This window comes from Aulostomus chinensis, chromosome 2 (genome assembly GCF_037954235.1).
Source record: "Aulostomus chinensis isolate RoL2024-O1b breed Wild chromosome 2, RoL_Achi_v1.0, whole genome shotgun sequence".
Lineage (NCBI taxonomy): Eukaryota > Metazoa > Chordata > Actinopteri > Syngnathiformes > Aulostomidae > Aulostomus > Aulostomus chinensis.
This window is the reverse complement of record NC_141321.1, coordinates 19,480,071-19,497,559: the sequence shown is the minus strand read 5'-3', so window position 1 is coordinate 19,497,559 and position 17,489 is coordinate 19,480,071. Positions and strand designations below refer to the sequence as shown.

Below are 17,489 nucleotides of genomic sequence, written 5' to 3'. Positions count from 1 at the left end.
TTTGGAATGGTCTAGAACTTTGGATTTTCCCATAGACTGTGACAGTTTGTAAAGGGTATGGATAATTTTGGATAGATCACTTTTTGATCAAATGTAAATAAAAGCTGATTATTTTCCCCCACAATGATGCCTCTTGTATATCACCTTATCTTCTGGGAGACGCCTGTCATTCCAATCAAGAAAAACCTCGCTGGTTGAATAAAAGTAACTAAGTAAAAGAGTAACACACATATACATATATATATATATACATATATATATATATACACATATATATACATACATACATACATACATATATATATATATATACATATATATGGCTCCTTTTGAGTAGAGTCCCTTCAAATGTAGGTCCGTAGTGGAAGTAACTAAGTGTTAAGTACTGGAATAAAACAAATGTACACACAATCTTATCAGCAGCAGCGGTGCACAGCAAGGTTTTTCATCTTCCTTTCTAAATGATATCTGCATGTAATTCTTGGCACTAGTCAGAGAGCCGTAATTGTGGAGCGTCCCACAGTCACAACAGCTCCAGTCTGGATCAGAAGCTTCTCAACTCTCCTCAGTGCTGCTCCTTTTTCCTGCATCACAAACCTGAAAGGAGCTCCTGCAGGCTGACTGACAAACTGCTGAGGTTTGTCTCAAAAGAATCTGACCTGATAATCAAAAAGAAAATCAAAGAAGAGCACCGTGCTCCTAAAGAAGCAAACGTTTCAACCCGATACAAGTGAACTTCTAACCAACGAAATGCAGCATGATGGTATAAGGAAACACTCGTGGTCATGAATTCCCTTAGCTTTTTCTTTTTTAATATGTTGTTATATAGATGGTTCATCCATACACCAACCAAAAGCTTGAGACCTTCACGACAAGTCCAATTGTACATGCTTCAATAGTGTATCCAATTGTACTTTCAGTGCTCACAAACACATGTCCTGTAGCCGTACTGAACACCAAGAGCATTCTCTTTTTCCTGAAATCAATAGTTGGAGTTGCCCACCAATCCACTCTGTAACCAGATGCGTGACAACCAGCCGTTACTCAAGTCGCTTGCAAAGTAACAAAGTTACAGCTGTTTTCATTTTAAATAGTCTTCAATTTAAAAAATTTGCAGTCTGATACAGAAGGCTAGTAGACCTGAACAATATGAAAGTGCTAGTCATTAATTTACAGAGATCAGGCATCACATAGTGCTATGAAGTATCCAATATGCTACATATGAATACAGCTGTTGACACCTTACAAACGCCTCTGGTTGTTTTTCAAGGCTACTTGAAAAATCAATAACCTTGGCTTGTATGTACATAAACATGATCGCTTATGCAGAAAATAACGTAGATATCACCACTACCAGAGGTATAATCTTATTACGGCCGCTTGGCCACAACAGTGATAATGTAATATTTAGTCCCATTATCAATTTCTAACTGTTAATCCCCCAATTTTGTTTACGTGGGAAAAAAACAAAAGAGTTGCCGTCATGGTATCCCCTCCACTTTGGGCTCCAGAAGACAACGTTGTTCAGAGCTTCTTCTCTTGCATCGTGCTCAAGTTCTTGGTTTGTTTTCCCCAGCCATTGGTTGCATTTTGGTTGCTTTCCCACATCTTCTGGTGCTATTTCCCATTTGACAGATTGAAGAATGACTGAGAAGAACCAGTTCTGGAACCACTACTTAAGGGAACAACACAAGCTTTTTTTTTCACTTCACTACAATCAGTCACAGAGTAATAAAAAGTAGAACAGATGACTCAATTCATTCCTGGAGCAGTGCCTCCGAAGTTGAAAGTCGATGGCACCACCGGCGCTGTGAACTTGTACCCGCCGTGCTTCTCGATCATCTTGGATTCTGTAATTAAGATAATAAGCAACAGTGGTGAAAACCTTGAGGACAAAACGTTGCCGCTCACCGTTCTTTCCACCCAGCCGCTGCCCAAAAGCTTACGGAGTGAACTGGGAGCACAGAGACAGTCATTACTTCCCAGTGTTGCGGTAAAAATACAGGCCTGTGGAAAATGCTGATTCCCAAACCTCCTATTGCCTCAAAATCACAAACTGGTCAGATTCATCTCTTGAGTATCAGCTACGATCAGCCTCTGGAGGCAACAGTCAAAGTTTCAGGGAGGACCCGGCAGATATTCAGGCCAAGACCTTTTCCATTTGCTGGTTTTGGGTTGGGGTGCATTTAACAAAGTAAGACGTTCACAATTGGATTGTTGTGGTCAATAATAGCATTCTTCTTCCTTGTCTTTTTTCGCTCAACAGGGAACATTTACCCACTTCAGTTGGATCATTAACATAAATAACTCAGCACTTCCTTTGTTTTTTTTTGGTCTATAAATGTGCAGAAAATGTGGTCACAAATGAAATAAGGACGTGTGTGATGTGAATCGGACATACTTCTTTTTTTTCTTCTCCTGGAATTAAATGTGATATTTCCCATCACACCTGCACAGTGTGATGGGAAACTAGACTGAGAAAATGTGCATCAAGCTATAGTTGAGGTGGCATGGCAAGAGGTGCATGCTCAGTGTGTTACAGTAACAGACAGATGACAAATTAAAGGAAAACCAACAGAATGTGTTTATTAAGTTGTTAGGGCAACCAAAGGCCACCAGAACAGCTCCAATGCATCTTGGCAGAGATTCTACAGGTCTCTGGAACTCTACTGGAGGGACGATCATGCTCCAAAATCTCCCATATCTGGTGATGGAAAAGACCATAGAATGACTCACACCATTTTCATTCTTTAACCAATTACCCCTCTAAGGCTGTGGTGCTGTTCATTCCAGTCATTTGTTCCCTTAATATGTCCCTCATCAGTGAGTCACAAGAACATCTTTGAACACATCTAATGGAAGGTAGTTATAAATATTGGACCCAACTGCTGAAACAGAAAACGGAGAAGTGAGATGGGGCCCTAGAATCTCACCATGTGCTGCCCGTCTCTGGTCTGCAAGTGTGCCAATGTCCTGAAGCTGTTTGCCCTGTTCTTCATCAAGGGCTTGTGTTAGTGCCTGGTACCACGCCGGGTCACGAGTCTGGATATCTGCACCAGAGGGAAGTGAGATGAGCAGTTACAGCGATGACCAGTATTCTGTCGGTGAGCTGCTGACCCCTGACGGATTGTCGTCTTACTCTGTAGTATGGCTTTGAAGATCTGATACTCGTCCACCAAGTTGTCTTCATCGTCTACAGCTGTAGTGTAGCCCTCAAGCGCCGTCTCTTCAGCATCGTCTTCCTCCCAGTCCTCATCATCTCCGACCTCTCCTGCGTGTTTGGCCAGCATCTCCAAATACTCCTGACCCTCCTCGTCAATGTCGTCCTCGTCACTGCCCAGCTCAGCTACATTGATTCCAGGGGTTAGAAGAGATCACATATGAAAATCACTCACTTAACACTCGATGTCTCCTTACGGAGGAACACTAAATAATTCATGGCCTACCATTGTCGTCCTCATCTTCCCCGTCTTCGTCGTCATCCTCGTCGTCATTCTCGTGTTCTGCTCGACAGGCATACGCCCTCTTGAGGCCGTTAAACAGCAGGATGGCTGCTGGAAGAAGCTGACCAGCCACCTGGTTGATGGCTTGAGGCCGGTGCTCCAAGTCAATGAGCGCACAAAGTCCCAGGATGCACATTTTCCTGTCATGGAGGCTGGTTGGCAAGAGACAAGACAGACTTAATTCTGGATCTTTGGCATTCAAATGAAGGTGGCTTTAAAATATATTAAGATGACTAACGTTATGTTGGAGGTGCAGCAGTCATTTGTTAAGTTGAGAAGTCTTACCCAAGGAAACAATCAACATCTTTGAGCCACTGACTGATGAAGTGGTTTGTGATGGGCTCAGTGTTATTGGGGAAGCGCAGGTTCTCTAATGTGTTGAGAAGAAGAGGGGGGCTGTAGTACAGAGCAGCGATGGCCACCTGCAGGCACATTGTTCTCAGCTCACTGGTCTTTACCTCCCGCGTCAAGCGCTCTAGTGCAGCAGCCACAAACAAGGGCACGACCTGCAATGACGATACACAAACATTCAAGAAATGCCACAATACTGTTGTTGTATTTACTTGCTTTGTGCGTCCCATACACTCATCCCTCGCTGTTGTAAGTGCTGAGCACTCCCAATTGCGGTGTTAATGTTCAGACACAAACCTGGTCAATGCCTCGACCTTTGCACTGCAAGATGATAACCTCCAGGAGCTTGGCTGCATGACACTCTGGATCCTCACCTGGATCCCCTGTCAGGACCTTTGAAAGCAACAAGCCAAGATCAACCCTCCAAACACTGATCTCAAAAACCAAACTCAGTCTACACAGGACTGGGCAATCAAGTATGTGTACTGAGGCAGAATTTATGTCAAAATAAAGTTCTACGTGGCACCGATCCCAAAATAATCATGATCTTGAATTGAGGTCATATCACTAAACCCTTGTACTAAGTCATGTGGCATCTGCTGCACTGTTTTACCTTCTTGCACATGCTATAGATGATTTCCAGATATTTGGTGTCTGATAAGAGGGTGTCTGTGTCAACTGTTACATAGTTGTGAAGGAGGGGCATCATATCTGAAACAGAAAGACATTTTATTATTCACATGGCTGATCTTGAAATTAGAAACCTGGCTATTGCTTGGCTGTACTTGTGGGATTTTGAAACCGTATGAAAAAATATAAATCAACTTCTCTCTCTTCAACATTGTGGATTTGGATGGCACAGTCTAAGCACCATTATAAACATTTTAAGAATTGAATATGAATGTAAAAATCTAGATTAGAAACCTGTGAAATAGTCAAATCCATCCTGCTGGAAGACTTCATACACCAGTGGAAGGAGCTGCCACATCTGCGGTGACACCTGCTGGCATGTCAGGCTGTGAGCCAACGAGAGGATCTCCTCATAAAACTCTGCAGAAAAAAAAAGCACTGAGTCTCTGAAAGTATGTATAGCCTTGATCGTCAACAGGTCATCTTAGGACACAATCACACTACCTGGTACAAGTGACCCAATTCCAAGTTTTTGCTCAGCTGTGGCACAGATGTATTACCAATGAGTAAACCGTAAAAAGACACATGAAACTGGATATTCTCAGATCTTTTTCAGGCCTCAATCGTACATGGAAATAAACCTGATATTAAGCGGATATCTGCCAATGTGACTACCATCCAAGAACACAGTCATTGCACATTTGTATGGCATTCAAGAGCATCATCATCATCGCATCTTCATACTTTATAACGTCATAGCGACAAAAGATCGCCATCTCAGTTAAACAGCAAAAATGAAATCAAAGATGGTGGCTCATGACCTCATGTTCACATGAAAGTTGTTTCAAGTATCAAGCAACTGTAACCAGATTACAAATACGGGTCAACTAAACATAAATGCTGATAAAAACAAAACAAAAACAAACACACATTAAGACCTGCAGTGTCAACTGTAGGTCTTACATGAGAACAACATGCAGCTACACAGGAAAAACCTGTCTTGCTTACCAAGTACATGTTGTTGCAGCACAGTGCCAATAACCTGCAGACAGATGCCCTCCAACTGCTGGGTGATCTGAAACACCACAAAGGATTAGAGGCAATTAGGGTCAAACCCTTATGTACAGGTTGGCTGCTAGAACAATTTGGCAAAAATCTGAGAGACAAACGCAGGATGTAATTTTTGAAATAATATCCTTGTTGCAGTGAAAACAGTGGAGGAATGGAATCAAGCCATGCATTTAGTTATACCATTAAAAAGGCTATGTTCTCTGAATAGCCCTTCAGAGTCGGACCGCTAGTAAAACCTCCTTGTAATCTTGTTTGACTGTGCAAATAAAGTATTGCCAATTCTTTGAAATAGAAGTGAATGCTGAACAGTTATGCAATCTAGTCCATCTTGTGAAGCAAATGCTTGGTCACATCTCATGGCTTCAAGCACCAGCAGTCCTGTGTTTCAGCAGACACGGTGGCAGCGGGCCCCGGCACTATTTCTAGCCTCTGCCTCAGCCTCGGAGTCTTTTTGAACATGGTGAGAACAGAGCGTGTTCCAAGGAGTTGGTGGGTGGCTGAAGTGTGTTGGCAGAAAAGCTGCAGCAGACCAGAGCCGCTTCCGCAGGGGAAGTGACGGTGAGATGAGTGTGTGGGCAGCCTGCTAACCTCTTTGTGATCCTCCACCACACTTAACAACGTGTCAATGGTGTTGAGGATGCCCATAGCTGTGACAGCCTTGTCATCACCTCCCTCCTCGTCAGGCCCCGTCTGAATCACCTGGTTGAACGTCATAGCCTGTCAAAGAGCCAAAAGAGACCGTTATGATTATATCTGGACTTTGAGTATCAACACATTTCATCGTATGCCAGAAGTCTGACTCATCTCCACATTGGTAGTGGAACAAAAGAACGCAACAACCCAAATCAACTAAATTGGGCCCGAGCTGCCTGTAAAGGTGAGTTTAGACCAAATATTCACGAAGAGATTAAACAGATGCAGGGAAAGTTGCAACAGTGTAAACCGGCCCACCTCAGCTCAACTCAAGGCAGGTGGGAAAGCTGCTTGTGATAAACTCGCAATACCAGTGACAAACTATACGCCGTCTCATCTAGTGGCAGAGGCGTGAACTGGCTGGTTTGTAAGAATTCTGCTCGCCTGCAATATTGTGCTGACATAGTTACAAGTTTCAACTCCTCATGAACTTTTTCCTCTAAACTGGTCATGAACATTAAGATATTGTACTGTCCCCCTTGAAAGGCACCCTGCAAAATTTAACATCACTGCAATCATAAAGTGGAAAACTCAACTACACCGAGAGCCGACTCCTCAAAGACAACATTTTCAACAAGGCAATGCACCGACAATCTCAAACCCTGGCGGCCTAATTTGGATATGCAGCATGCGACATCTGTGGGGAAATTGTCTCAGTTGTTTTATGGGACATTCTGCGAGTCTTGATCGCTTGTACAAATGGGTTTACTCCATGGTGATAGGCGTTTCTTTAATGACTCCAAGGTTTTGAAAGGGCATTAACACATGTCCTCTACTGCGATTACACTTACCAAGTGCTGTGTCATCTCCACTGCAATTGGAGTGACCTCCTCACTGTATTCACAGATCATCTTCTGTATGACATTAGTGAGGTCATCATTCTCCGTCTCCCTGACAATGTGCAGCAGTGCCTGCATCACTGGCCGGATGAATGGGGTAATGTATTCTTTGGCTAAAAAACAAACAAACCATACAAATATTACAGTTAAAACTGAGGATAACTGATTTAAAAAAAACAAAAACAAAAAAACCCTGAGGTACTTGTACCTTTCTCCTGGTTGCTGATAAGAACCTGCAGGGCAATAGCAGCCTCCACCTTAACTGGCATCTCGTTGTCATTGATTAGACAAAGACGGGTCAGCTCCAGAGCAGTCTGCAGGTTCTGGTCACTTTTGAACTTCACCTCACAGAAGTAATGCAGTACCCAGCAGGCCTATGTGAAAACAATGAGATTAATAAATCGTCCGAACAAATTAAATTTCCTTAACAAAAATAAATCAACATTACAGTGACAATATAAACAAGCTGGCGTTAATTCAAAGCCACACCAACCGCGTGTTCCCGTCATGACTTACTCTGGCTCTCATGTAGCCCAGTTCACTGCGGAACAGGGGGAAGACGTGATTCTGCAGCATGAACTCCATCTGGTCCTTATAAATCTTTTTCTGCGTAAAGAAAGGAATATGGTTGTGAAGGCAGCACATTTTACACCACGGACATTAAAGATTAATAGAAGCTAGTGTTATAGCTCCACCACCTGCTTTAAAATCATCTTTTGCCGGGATCAACTCCCGTTTGCACCAATGGGAAGTTGAAGTTAACGTCCGACACCCCTTTATCACAAACTAAAGCACATTGCTGAATGAGTGCAGAAAGGTGACACTGTCAGAGGAGTTCGTGCAAACAAGTTGGTTGGGGCTCATTTACCTTTAGTAGGATCTCAGCCAAAGACCCAATCATGTGAAGGGCACCATCCTTCTTCCGGGGGTCAGAGGTGGGATCTGTGAGAATCTGATAGCAGAAGCCCATGGTCTTTTGCAGCACCTAAACAGAGCACACAGATATTGATTTTAACACCTGTTAAACTTGAACCTTCATTCTAGTTCTCCAGAGTCAGTGACTTTCATATTCTCACCTGGAAAAGACTGATGAAGAGGGACTACAGTGTCACTAAATGTCCCATGTGAACTGTTTACTTTGTATTCATTCTGAATACCGCACTCATATCTATTTTTACAGTGCGTAACTTAAAATACTTCACTGGTACCTCAATGGTATTTGCAGCTTTAGCCGTGTATGTTTAACAATTTGAAGTGATCTGATGTGAAATAAAAATGCTTTTCATTTTGACCAACCCCAGAAATCCAATATGTTGCCACCTAATTGCATTATGGATTACACTTAAGAGAATGGGGTCTGTTTCACTCAACATTGCAGGGACTTTTTCCAACAACTTAACTGGTACTGTTGTCAAATTTCAAAGAAATGAAATAGTGTTTAAACTGACCTCTTTTCTCTTGTTGCAGGCAGTGAAGAGGAGTGTCTGGGCAGCTGTTGTTGGAGAAATGAAGTCCTCAAATACATCTGAGGAAGCCAGCAGAGACCGGCTGGATGGTTAGTTATCACCAATTCACTTTATTCCTCTTGGATTACGGTCACATACTTTTTCTGCTTACCAAACTTCATGCGAATGTACTCATAGGGGTCTTCTTGCCACAGCTCCTCATCACTGTCTGTGTAACACATGAGGGGGAAAACCACATCCTGAATGATGCCCTGGGGGGGGAAGGAAAGTTCAACAGAAACAATAAGTCAGAAATCAGGGCATGAGGAGGACATGGGGGTTGTTAATTCAAAATAAAAGCTCAGAGCACTACGCAGTACAACATTTAGCGGCCCATAAACATTCTAAGTAGTAGAACTGAGCACAAATAAGGGCTCCTTTTCACATGAACTCATGACTTTCATTTGGCTGAATCAATCCAAATTGTCCTTCATGTTCCTGGCAGTCTGTCCTTAAAAACCAAGTAAATGCCGTACTGATGCTATAACATTAATATTTATGGATTCTCACATATCGTGTCTTGTGTACCAACTATTCAAACGTGCTGCACTCATACCTGGATGTGTGGTTTGAGATTTTTCCACGTCAGAGCATGAGCAATGCCCTGGTTGATGTAGTTGAGCGTCTGTTGGAGTACTCTTGGAGCCACGTATTGCTTTTCCTTGTACTGATATAAGACTTTCAGAAGCACCTAGTAGATACATGAAGAAATGAATGAATGAATGCTGAAGACATACAGCTCTGTCTCCCTGGAGAGCTGCTGTTTACATTACACCACTTAAAAAGGTCCTACCTGCTGCGCGGCAACTGCATATTCCTTGAGGAAAAGGTCAGCGAACTCTGCGTACTCTTTGGTCGTGTTGCCCGGACTTCCATATCTGCAACAAGGATTTCAGATTTAACTGATAATGCTAATGTGTTAGAGGAGTTTAAAAGGATAGGACAGCAGATAGATCTTCACCTCTCAAACAGCCGAGCCAAAATGTGAAGGGCCCACTTCTTACACTTCCACCACGGCAGCTCAGGCCGCTCATCTTCATCTATCTGCATTGTCTCCTGTTTAAAATCACACTGACAGAGTGAGCTTGTGGTGGGGAATTGCGAGGTTTATTCACAATATGAATGCAATGCACTCTCGTGTCCTTACGGGAGGAACATCTCTGTCCACCACTGTCTTGAGGATCTCCATCCATTCTGTCAGGTTCTGTCTGTTAATCAGTTCCAGGGGAAGGTTATACTGTGAAGACGAGAGGAAAAAAAATCCTTTGTTTGGAGCAGATATTTAAATTTGTTCAAGTTGACAATAGGACACTACAGAGCATTTTGCAGGTATGAAATTATAAAGGACCCTCTGGATTAACACTAAAAAATGAATGTCAGCTCAGTGATTACCTGGAAAAGAGCGTAAAGGATTTTGAAGATCTGTTTCTGTATCAGGACAGAGTCACTAGAGTGGTCGGGGAGAAGCTGAATAAAACGCTCTTTCAACATGGGCATGAAGATGTGCATCGCTGCCACCAGTGGTTGGCGCTCTTCAGGTTTCTTATATCTGTTCCACACAAAAGGTTACATTAGCCACACAACCATGGATGAATAGTGTAGATTAAAACATTGAAAATGCTGACTTACTCATAGTTTTTGACCAGCTGGTAAAGACAAAGCAAGATGCCAAGCCATCCTGCACTGTTGTCTGACTGCAGATAGAAGCCAATCTTGTCGACGATGGTTGTCCACTTGCCGGGGTAGTCGTGCTTGATCATGTGGTGGATACAGGTTGTCAACTGAACCCTGACAAACCCAAAAGAGCAGAGTTAAAATGGAGCTGGGTTTAAAATTAGGACCAATATGTAAAGTGACCAAAAAAAGTGGACAAACAGTGAATCAGGGAAAATACATGATGAGTTGAGCTCTCTGGCACTCATCAGCCAGACAAACCTGATACGCTCAGGGGAGTGAATGATAGCCTCCACTATGTTGTCTCGAATGAACTGCCTGTCTTCCTCAGGGATGTTATTGATGGCCGTCTCTGTGCCTGGACCATCCCCATCACTCCAGTGCTGGGTTATCATGTTCTTAAGGTAAATCACACCTGGACCATTAGGACAGAATAAGAACAAAAATTCAAAATACACGCCTGTCTTAACCCATCACACACGGTAAAGGAGCAGTGAAAAATGCTCTAAATCCCTGAAAGATTGAGATTTGTTGGTTTTTTTTTGCTTGTTGCCCTTCCCCTTCAATTTGAAATGAAACCATTAATCTTTGGTGCTTCATTAAAAAAAAAAAACAAAAAAAAAACTACAGCCCTTTAAATGTATTTCAGTTAGACATGTTTGACCAAACCAAAGTTACATTTCTGGCTCAATACACCTTTTGAACATGTGACTACTTTAAAATAAATTAATGATCTTAATTTTAGGAAAAAACCAACTCCTCCACTTGAACTCGTAAAGAAAAAAAAAAAAAAAAGATTCCATTTGAGCTGCTAATCAGTATCACAGTCACTAAAATGTGCACTCTTTCAAATGCATTTACACCATCTTGACTCTGCAGCACAGTCGTGTGAATTCAGAGCCATTTAAAATTAAGATCACCAAATAAATTTGTCCATCCGTGGTTGAGCAGCTTTGAATGTGGCACTAGGGTGTAAAGCCGGGTTGACATCAAGTGTGGGGCCCCAACTCTGAGCGCTGTGGCTCACAGGGAGAGTCATCTGAGGGAATGGAGGACATCAGACTGCTGACACAAATGTCTACACTGCTGGCGAGGCAATCATAATCCAGCCTATCAATGCTGACAGAGCATAAACCCCCTCCCCTCTCCATATTAGCACCAAACTACACTAATGTCCAAACACCAAAACGCCACTCCTGACATCTAGAATTGACTCTGAATTTTTTTTTTTTTAAGTTTTATTAATGAATCAACATGAGAAAAAAAAACACGTGGCCATTTTCTCGTGACAACACTACTTTTCACAAAAATATTTACCCATGAGAGTCCAACTCAAAATTTCAGCTTATACTTTTACCAAATGAAGCACCCTGTCTTGTTTATTAACTGACTAAACCATAAACAAAATGCATTAAAGACATTAATGAGATGATAAGATTTGGTTATCCAGTTCTTTGGCCACAGTGAAGACACAAATGGCGAGCAGTGACAAAAGCACGGTATCCCCAAAAATGGATGCTTGATAGAATAAATAAAAGAAATGCGTAGTCTTTAAGTTTCTGTGCTGCCTGGAGGGGCTGCATTTAAACACTGTCAGACTTGCTTCCAAATAGCTGAAAAAGTAATTTATTGTACCAAAACTTGGCCCTGCAAGATCAGTTGTCGTTACGTCTCAGTAGAATACTGGGGTGCTGCACAGAATGACTCCAGACTACCTAATTAAGATTGTAAATTTCAACGACAGCCAAAACAATTGTTCAACAGAAATTGCAATAATCGTTTTGATGACTGATTAATTGTTCTAAGTATCCCACACCCCCCTTTCAATGTTTTTGGTCTTTCCCTGATGATTGAATGCTGTGATCTAATGACATGTAATGACAGTGTTCATGTATCAAGTAAACATCTCCCCTGACCCTGGGAAATTATAAAATATTAACTGTTTTCTGACATGAAGACCCTTCATTATTAATCCTTTAAATCCAGAGTATATTCATCCCACTGATTTGTAATGACAATAAGATTTGAAGCCCCATTTTGTGCATTGATTTTTTTTTACCCCCCACTCTGAAAACCGTTATGGAGCAGCATTGAACTGAAAGCAAAACAAGCTATATTTAGCCATGTCCACTGCACTTCACTGTGGCACTTTAGCCTCACAAAAATACAAGTGTGAATCATGTATCATCACTAAACCATCTTTTTCAAAACTATTATATAAGTGACCTGTTTAACTCGGGATCATGGAGAATTTTCGGTACATTTCTCATCTAGTGCAATCTGATGGAGTGCAGGAGGTAGAGGATAGTCACACAGTAGCAGGGGGTTTCAGAAACCTTTTTTGGATCAAGGAGGTACAATGGGGGATGGGGTTCCTGCACTGTATCATAACTATTTATAAGGGGTGGGGGGGTGGAAATTTTACAATTTTGCATTGTATTTTAAAATTATTGAGAGGGTTGATTTAAATCAAATTTGGTCAAGCAGCTGAACTATTTTGGAAGCTTCTTAAAGCTTTCCAAATTATACTTAAGTCATCTGTGACATGACTTCCTTCAACTGTTATGAGCAGGCATTTTCTAAGTACCAATAAAGTAATATTTGACATCTTTAATAAAAGTTACGCCAGTGTGTTTTGTCCTTAACTATATACATTGAGGTCTACTTGCCATATGGATCGTACATGAACGTTATAATATTAGTTCCTGTGGTCATTACGGCTTTTGTGTTAAAATAGGGCATGTCACCTATAACTTATGTACTCATTTACATCAAAGGATTTTTTGCATCATATGTTTTTTTAAAACTTACATTAAATGTGTTTAAGATCGTGTAAGACCTGCATTCATGCATTTTGAACATATGTGAGCATGTCATTTTTCTTTAGCAGGCACAATGTACTTATGTCCCCATAAATTATCAGTAGACTAGTGCATATTATCTATAATTCCAATATTTTAATTCATAATACCTTTTCAAGAAGCAGCCAACATCAGAGCATTAAAAGTAAGAGTATATTAAGTTGATGTACTAAACTTGAGGATGAAGTACATGATTTAAAGACTCAGTCGAACTGTTCATAATAGTGATGACAGATTAGCTGAGGTCATGCTCTGGAACATTCAATTATCCATCTTGCTTCCTTTACCTTCAGATGTATAAACTATAGGTAATGATCCTTCCGAAAAAGGTGAAATTAATTTAGCCATTGTCATGATTAGGGATGGGTCCCGCTAGCTCCTCTGTCTGCTGTGTTGACAACGTGCTGCATGCAGCATCGCATGATGTAGACACGCAACAGACAGATCCTGCTGGAAGATGTCTAAACTCTGTAAACAGCCGTTATAAATGAGTACATCTAGGAACCATTAAGCAGAAGTGAAATTATAATCTTTTATGTATACCCGGTGCACACCAAATCCAATTCGGTTCTACTTGGAACCGAATTTCAGTACCCAAACCTGATCATGATCATTTTCAAGAAGCAGATAAAAATATGAGAAATACCAACTGCTTAAGTTTCAAATAGCGGCTTTGATGAAACCTGAGGATGCTATACACAGCAACACAAAAAACAGAAATGATTATTTCAGGGATCTTTTTTTACATATTGCATTGCCACATTTTGTTAGAGGCTTTGCTCAGTTGTTTGAGCTATGGAGCATCAACCAACAATAGAAAAGAAGCATCTGTACACTCAAATCTGTGCAATTAAAAATCTATTTAAAAATGTACTTTTGGTCAGAGACCTTCTTTAAGAGCGCTTTCTCACCTAATGGTCTGGTACAAGGTCCGGCTTGTGGATGAGCGTGCGTCTGACGTTACCGCGTCGGAAGTGCTCTGGCGGTGTATTTGTTTTGGTCGCAGCAAAAAAAGTTACCATCAACCACGGATCCACGGATTCACTTTGTCGTTGGTGGACACCCCACTCTTTCTTATGGCATCGCGCGCCTTGGTGTATGCTTGCCTCAACCTTTTCATTTTTAGGCGATGTTGTTCCGCTGTTCTGTCACCCCCCCCCCATCCTCTCCGAAAAACACAAGTTCCGGTGGGTCTTCTCCAGTTCATTTTTTATTTCGTCCTCTGACCATATCTGAATGAAATATTTAATTTCCTCCTCCCAGTATTACCACGGCTCATCTTTGCTTTGTTTATGTTTTTTTTGTGGGAACAAGACGTTTAAATATGACGTGTATCCTGCTTTTGGTCCGATAGTCTGTAAAATGCTTTCACATTACACAGCAGCGGACTTTGGACCAGGATAATCCGGACCAAGACCACCTCCTGAGGCAGGACCAAAGACTCGGTCCTTAGTCCGGACCGTGGTCCGGTGGAGCTTTCACATCTGTCAATTTGCTCCGGACTATCTGGAAAGTCCGAAAGTCCGGACCAAACGAGGTAGGTGACAAAGCGCCCTAAGGCACTGACAGACTGTATTTCAGCCATTTTTAAAATCTTCTGACAATATGTGTCTCCCAGAGTGACCTTGGCACTTACTTATGCTCAAAATTCACCTCAGCTTTTAGATTTTCCTTTAACATCTTTATAACACTGAGTTAAGTTAACTGTGCAGATAAAAAAAATACCCAAACCAGTTGTGAAGTCAATTTACAGATGTCAAACTCTAGACTCACCTGCTTGTCTGACTGGCAAATCCAGCTGATCAGACATGGTGACACGCAGCAGAGTGGATACAAAGTTTACCTGGGTGTGACCCTGTAAATTCAAAATTAATAAAAAACAGCATAAACCTCATATATTTATATAGCTTAACTGACAAAATATAGATGCTATCCCGCAAATCCCATTTCATTCAATTTTTCAGGCAATACATACTTTATTACTAAGATAATTGTCTCTACATCCCTTAAACTGCTGAATAATAGTGCAATATAGCAGTGTACAATAAACATGTAATCACACAAGGAATTTATTTTTGCACTTTTATAACCTGCCCATTAATTCATAGACTATTAAGCGCCATGTTTTTGATAGCATTCACATGTTTCTTCTTGCATGTCTGCATATCTTTACTGGTATAATTTGGTGTTCTGTTTTTACAAAGCAACCATGAACTGTGCCATACCCACATTTCCCCTCAGGGACAATAAAGTTATTCTAACCTAATATGGGGAGGTCATGTGGGTCATGAAACCTGAAATTACAGCCTGACATGAGAGCTCCCACAAACATGAATGATGTGGATCATAAACTAAAATGTAAAATGCTCAAGAAAAACACAGCTGGGACGCAAAATACCAACAACAATGCAGATGTTTGAACATTTCTGATCACAAATAAAGAGGTGGAAAATAGTCACCATGTAATGTTGTCCAGCAGTTAGTTCATTTGTCGAGTAAAATATGATGAGGATTCCAAAGATCATTATGGTATTGGGAATCACTATGCATGTTGTACTTACATCCCTATCCTGTGCCTAAACTTCTCTATCTAGCGCAAGTTACCATTTTGTAAAGCCTTGTTCAAACACTATCGAGCCATCTACAATGAAACAGCCAGTAAGAGTTGATGACTAAAGCCTTGCTTGGGATTCAGAAATGATGCACTCCAAAAGAATGACTCCATCCTCCCCCAGAAGACATGCTTTTAGCTCAGTGAACACCTTGAATACTATTAGTCTTGCTAATACTTGAGCAATGACAAAGGCAATCTGAACAGCTCCAGTCTGTAATGTTACAATCACATTAACGCTACTCAAGTGTGTCTGGAGTGTACAGGGGGGGGGGGGGAGAATACATTGGTACTGCTAAAGGGGCATAGGTACATGCTGTGACTGAACTAGGAACCTTCAGAGTAAATATTTATAATATAAAATGCATGCCGCCTGTAATAGCTCTATCCCATTCCATAAAACATGCTAACACTGACTAATCACTATGTTACCACTTCATAGACCAAAAGGAGTGAAACAAAGTGCTGTAACCTCCCAAAATTAAATTGAACGATTAACCCAATTATTACAAATGGAGAAAATGTTTTAAAAATAAATCCTTTAACCAACTAAATCAAGACAGTGCTCCTAACGTGGAGTAACAGGGTCAATATTTATGTCTATCGTTAGCTTGCGTGGCAATGAGCTAGCATAAAATTGAACTTTCTAACACATAGCCACGACATCGCTACAATAATACAAAAGAGACGAAGGGGGACAGGTTCGGAGTAGGTTTAAGTACATTTCATTAGGATGTTGATGAATGTCATCACTTCAGGGCTTGTCACGGTGACACGTGAGCAGCTGCTATGTAGCAGAGGTATGGAAGCTCATCCAACAAGTACCCGCTAGCTGAGTTACCTAGCTGGCATTAGCCGTCCAGCTAGAAAACTGCGACTCAGCTATAATTCGCTAACGAGGATACGTCCCGCATTCACACAACTTCCGCTGTTGTTTCACACACCACCCTTGTTATTCCCGCATCATGTCAGTTCTGACACACTTAAAAAAAACACCCGGCAACTGCGTGTGGTGAGCTAACGATTTTCTCTCCAACGGGGCTCGACTGGTTAGCATACTTAGCATTAGCGACACAGCTGGCTCTGCATAGCTAGCGTTGACGTTGGATAGAAGCACGCGAGTTTCCCCTCGACACACAAAAATCGTTAACTTGGTTGATTTCAGGCTTATTGTCCTTTACCGATGATAGGGAAAGAATTCGAGTGTAACAGACAGTATAATAGACGAGGAGAGAATTTCAGCATTTGATTTGTCAAGGTAGCTGGCAGAGCCCAGTCTGCGTGATCGCACCATCTTGATGTTGTGAACGACCGAGGCCTGATGCGAGACCGCGCCACAACTGCCATCACCATTAACTTTTACCTCGTTCAGCTGTCTCTCAGCGGCCTCTCGCAGATTGGGGTCCATTGTACCCCGAAGGGCTTCGACCAAAGACTCGGGATCCATCATGAAAACTCTGTTTACGGCTCGGATTTTAATATTTCAGAGGTCTATCAATTCCCAGTCACTGCGCACATGGACGCACAGCTCTCCGGTTACCCGGCGCGAAAGGAAGCAGTGAATGAAGTACCCGGATAGATCAGCGCCAAATTTGTGCAACACGAATATCCGGCTGAGCCTGCATATCCACGGGAGTTGTAGTTTATAGGCTAATTTCAACAAATTCTGCGCAAGGGGGGGACATTGAAGCAGCCACTGGTTTGCCTCATATTTTCCAGGGCTGATGTTATCAAAGCTCTTCAAACAATGA

General features: G+C 41.7%; 1 protein-coding gene across 3 annotated transcripts; it reads right to left on the bottom strand.

Annotated features, from left to right (window-relative positions):
• Nucleotides 1-790: 790 nt before the first annotated feature.
• On the bottom strand, nt 791-17,313 carry ipo7 (importin 7). 3 transcript variants are annotated; one of them, XM_086183001.1, is made up of 25 exons: nt 17,102-17,312; nt 14,901-14,982; nt 10,528-10,681; nt 10,222-10,380; nt 9,985-10,141; nt 9,740-9,829; nt 9,554-9,663; nt 9,386-9,470; nt 9,149-9,283; nt 8,705-8,804; nt 8,536-8,612; nt 7,956-8,072; nt 7,604-7,693; nt 7,296-7,461; nt 7,040-7,200; nt 6,144-6,272; nt 5,493-5,559; nt 4,779-4,904; nt 4,468-4,565; nt 4,152-4,247; nt 3,789-4,009; nt 3,447-3,655; nt 3,140-3,346; nt 2,934-3,050; nt 791-1,850 (listed from the first exon to the last, which is right to left on the bottom strand). In XM_086183001.1, the coding sequence occupies exons 1-25, from the start codon at nt 17,186-17,188 to the stop codon at nt 1,753-1,755; spliced, it is 3,138 nt and encodes a 1,045-aa protein (XP_086039127.1). In that variant the 5' UTR covers nt 17,189-17,312; the 3' UTR covers nt 791-1,752. The 3 variants fall into 3 exon arrangements, with proteins under 3 accessions (XP_086039127.1, XP_086039134.1, XP_086039139.1); XM_086183008.1 differs by having other exon boundaries at nt 792-1,850; nt 9,554-9,648; XM_086183013.1 differs by lacking the exon at nt 791-1,850 and adding an exon at nt 2,513-2,704 and having other exon boundaries at nt 17,102-17,313.
• Nucleotides 17,314-17,489: the final 176 nt, after the last annotated feature.

Coding starts and splice junctions, on each gene's coding strand:
- ipo7 (XM_086183001.1), bottom strand. CDS start 17,188: ATGATGGATCCCGAGTCTTTGGTCGAAGCCCTTCGGGGTACAATGGAC. Junction 8,613..8,704: donor GTACATTCGCATGAAGTTTG/GTAAGCAGAAAA, acceptor TGGCTTCCTCAG/ATGTATTTGAGGACTTCATT. Junction 4,010..4,151: donor AAGGTCGAGGCATTGACCAG/GTTTGTGTCTGA, acceptor TCGTCATTGCAG/GTCGTGCCCTTGTTTGTGGC.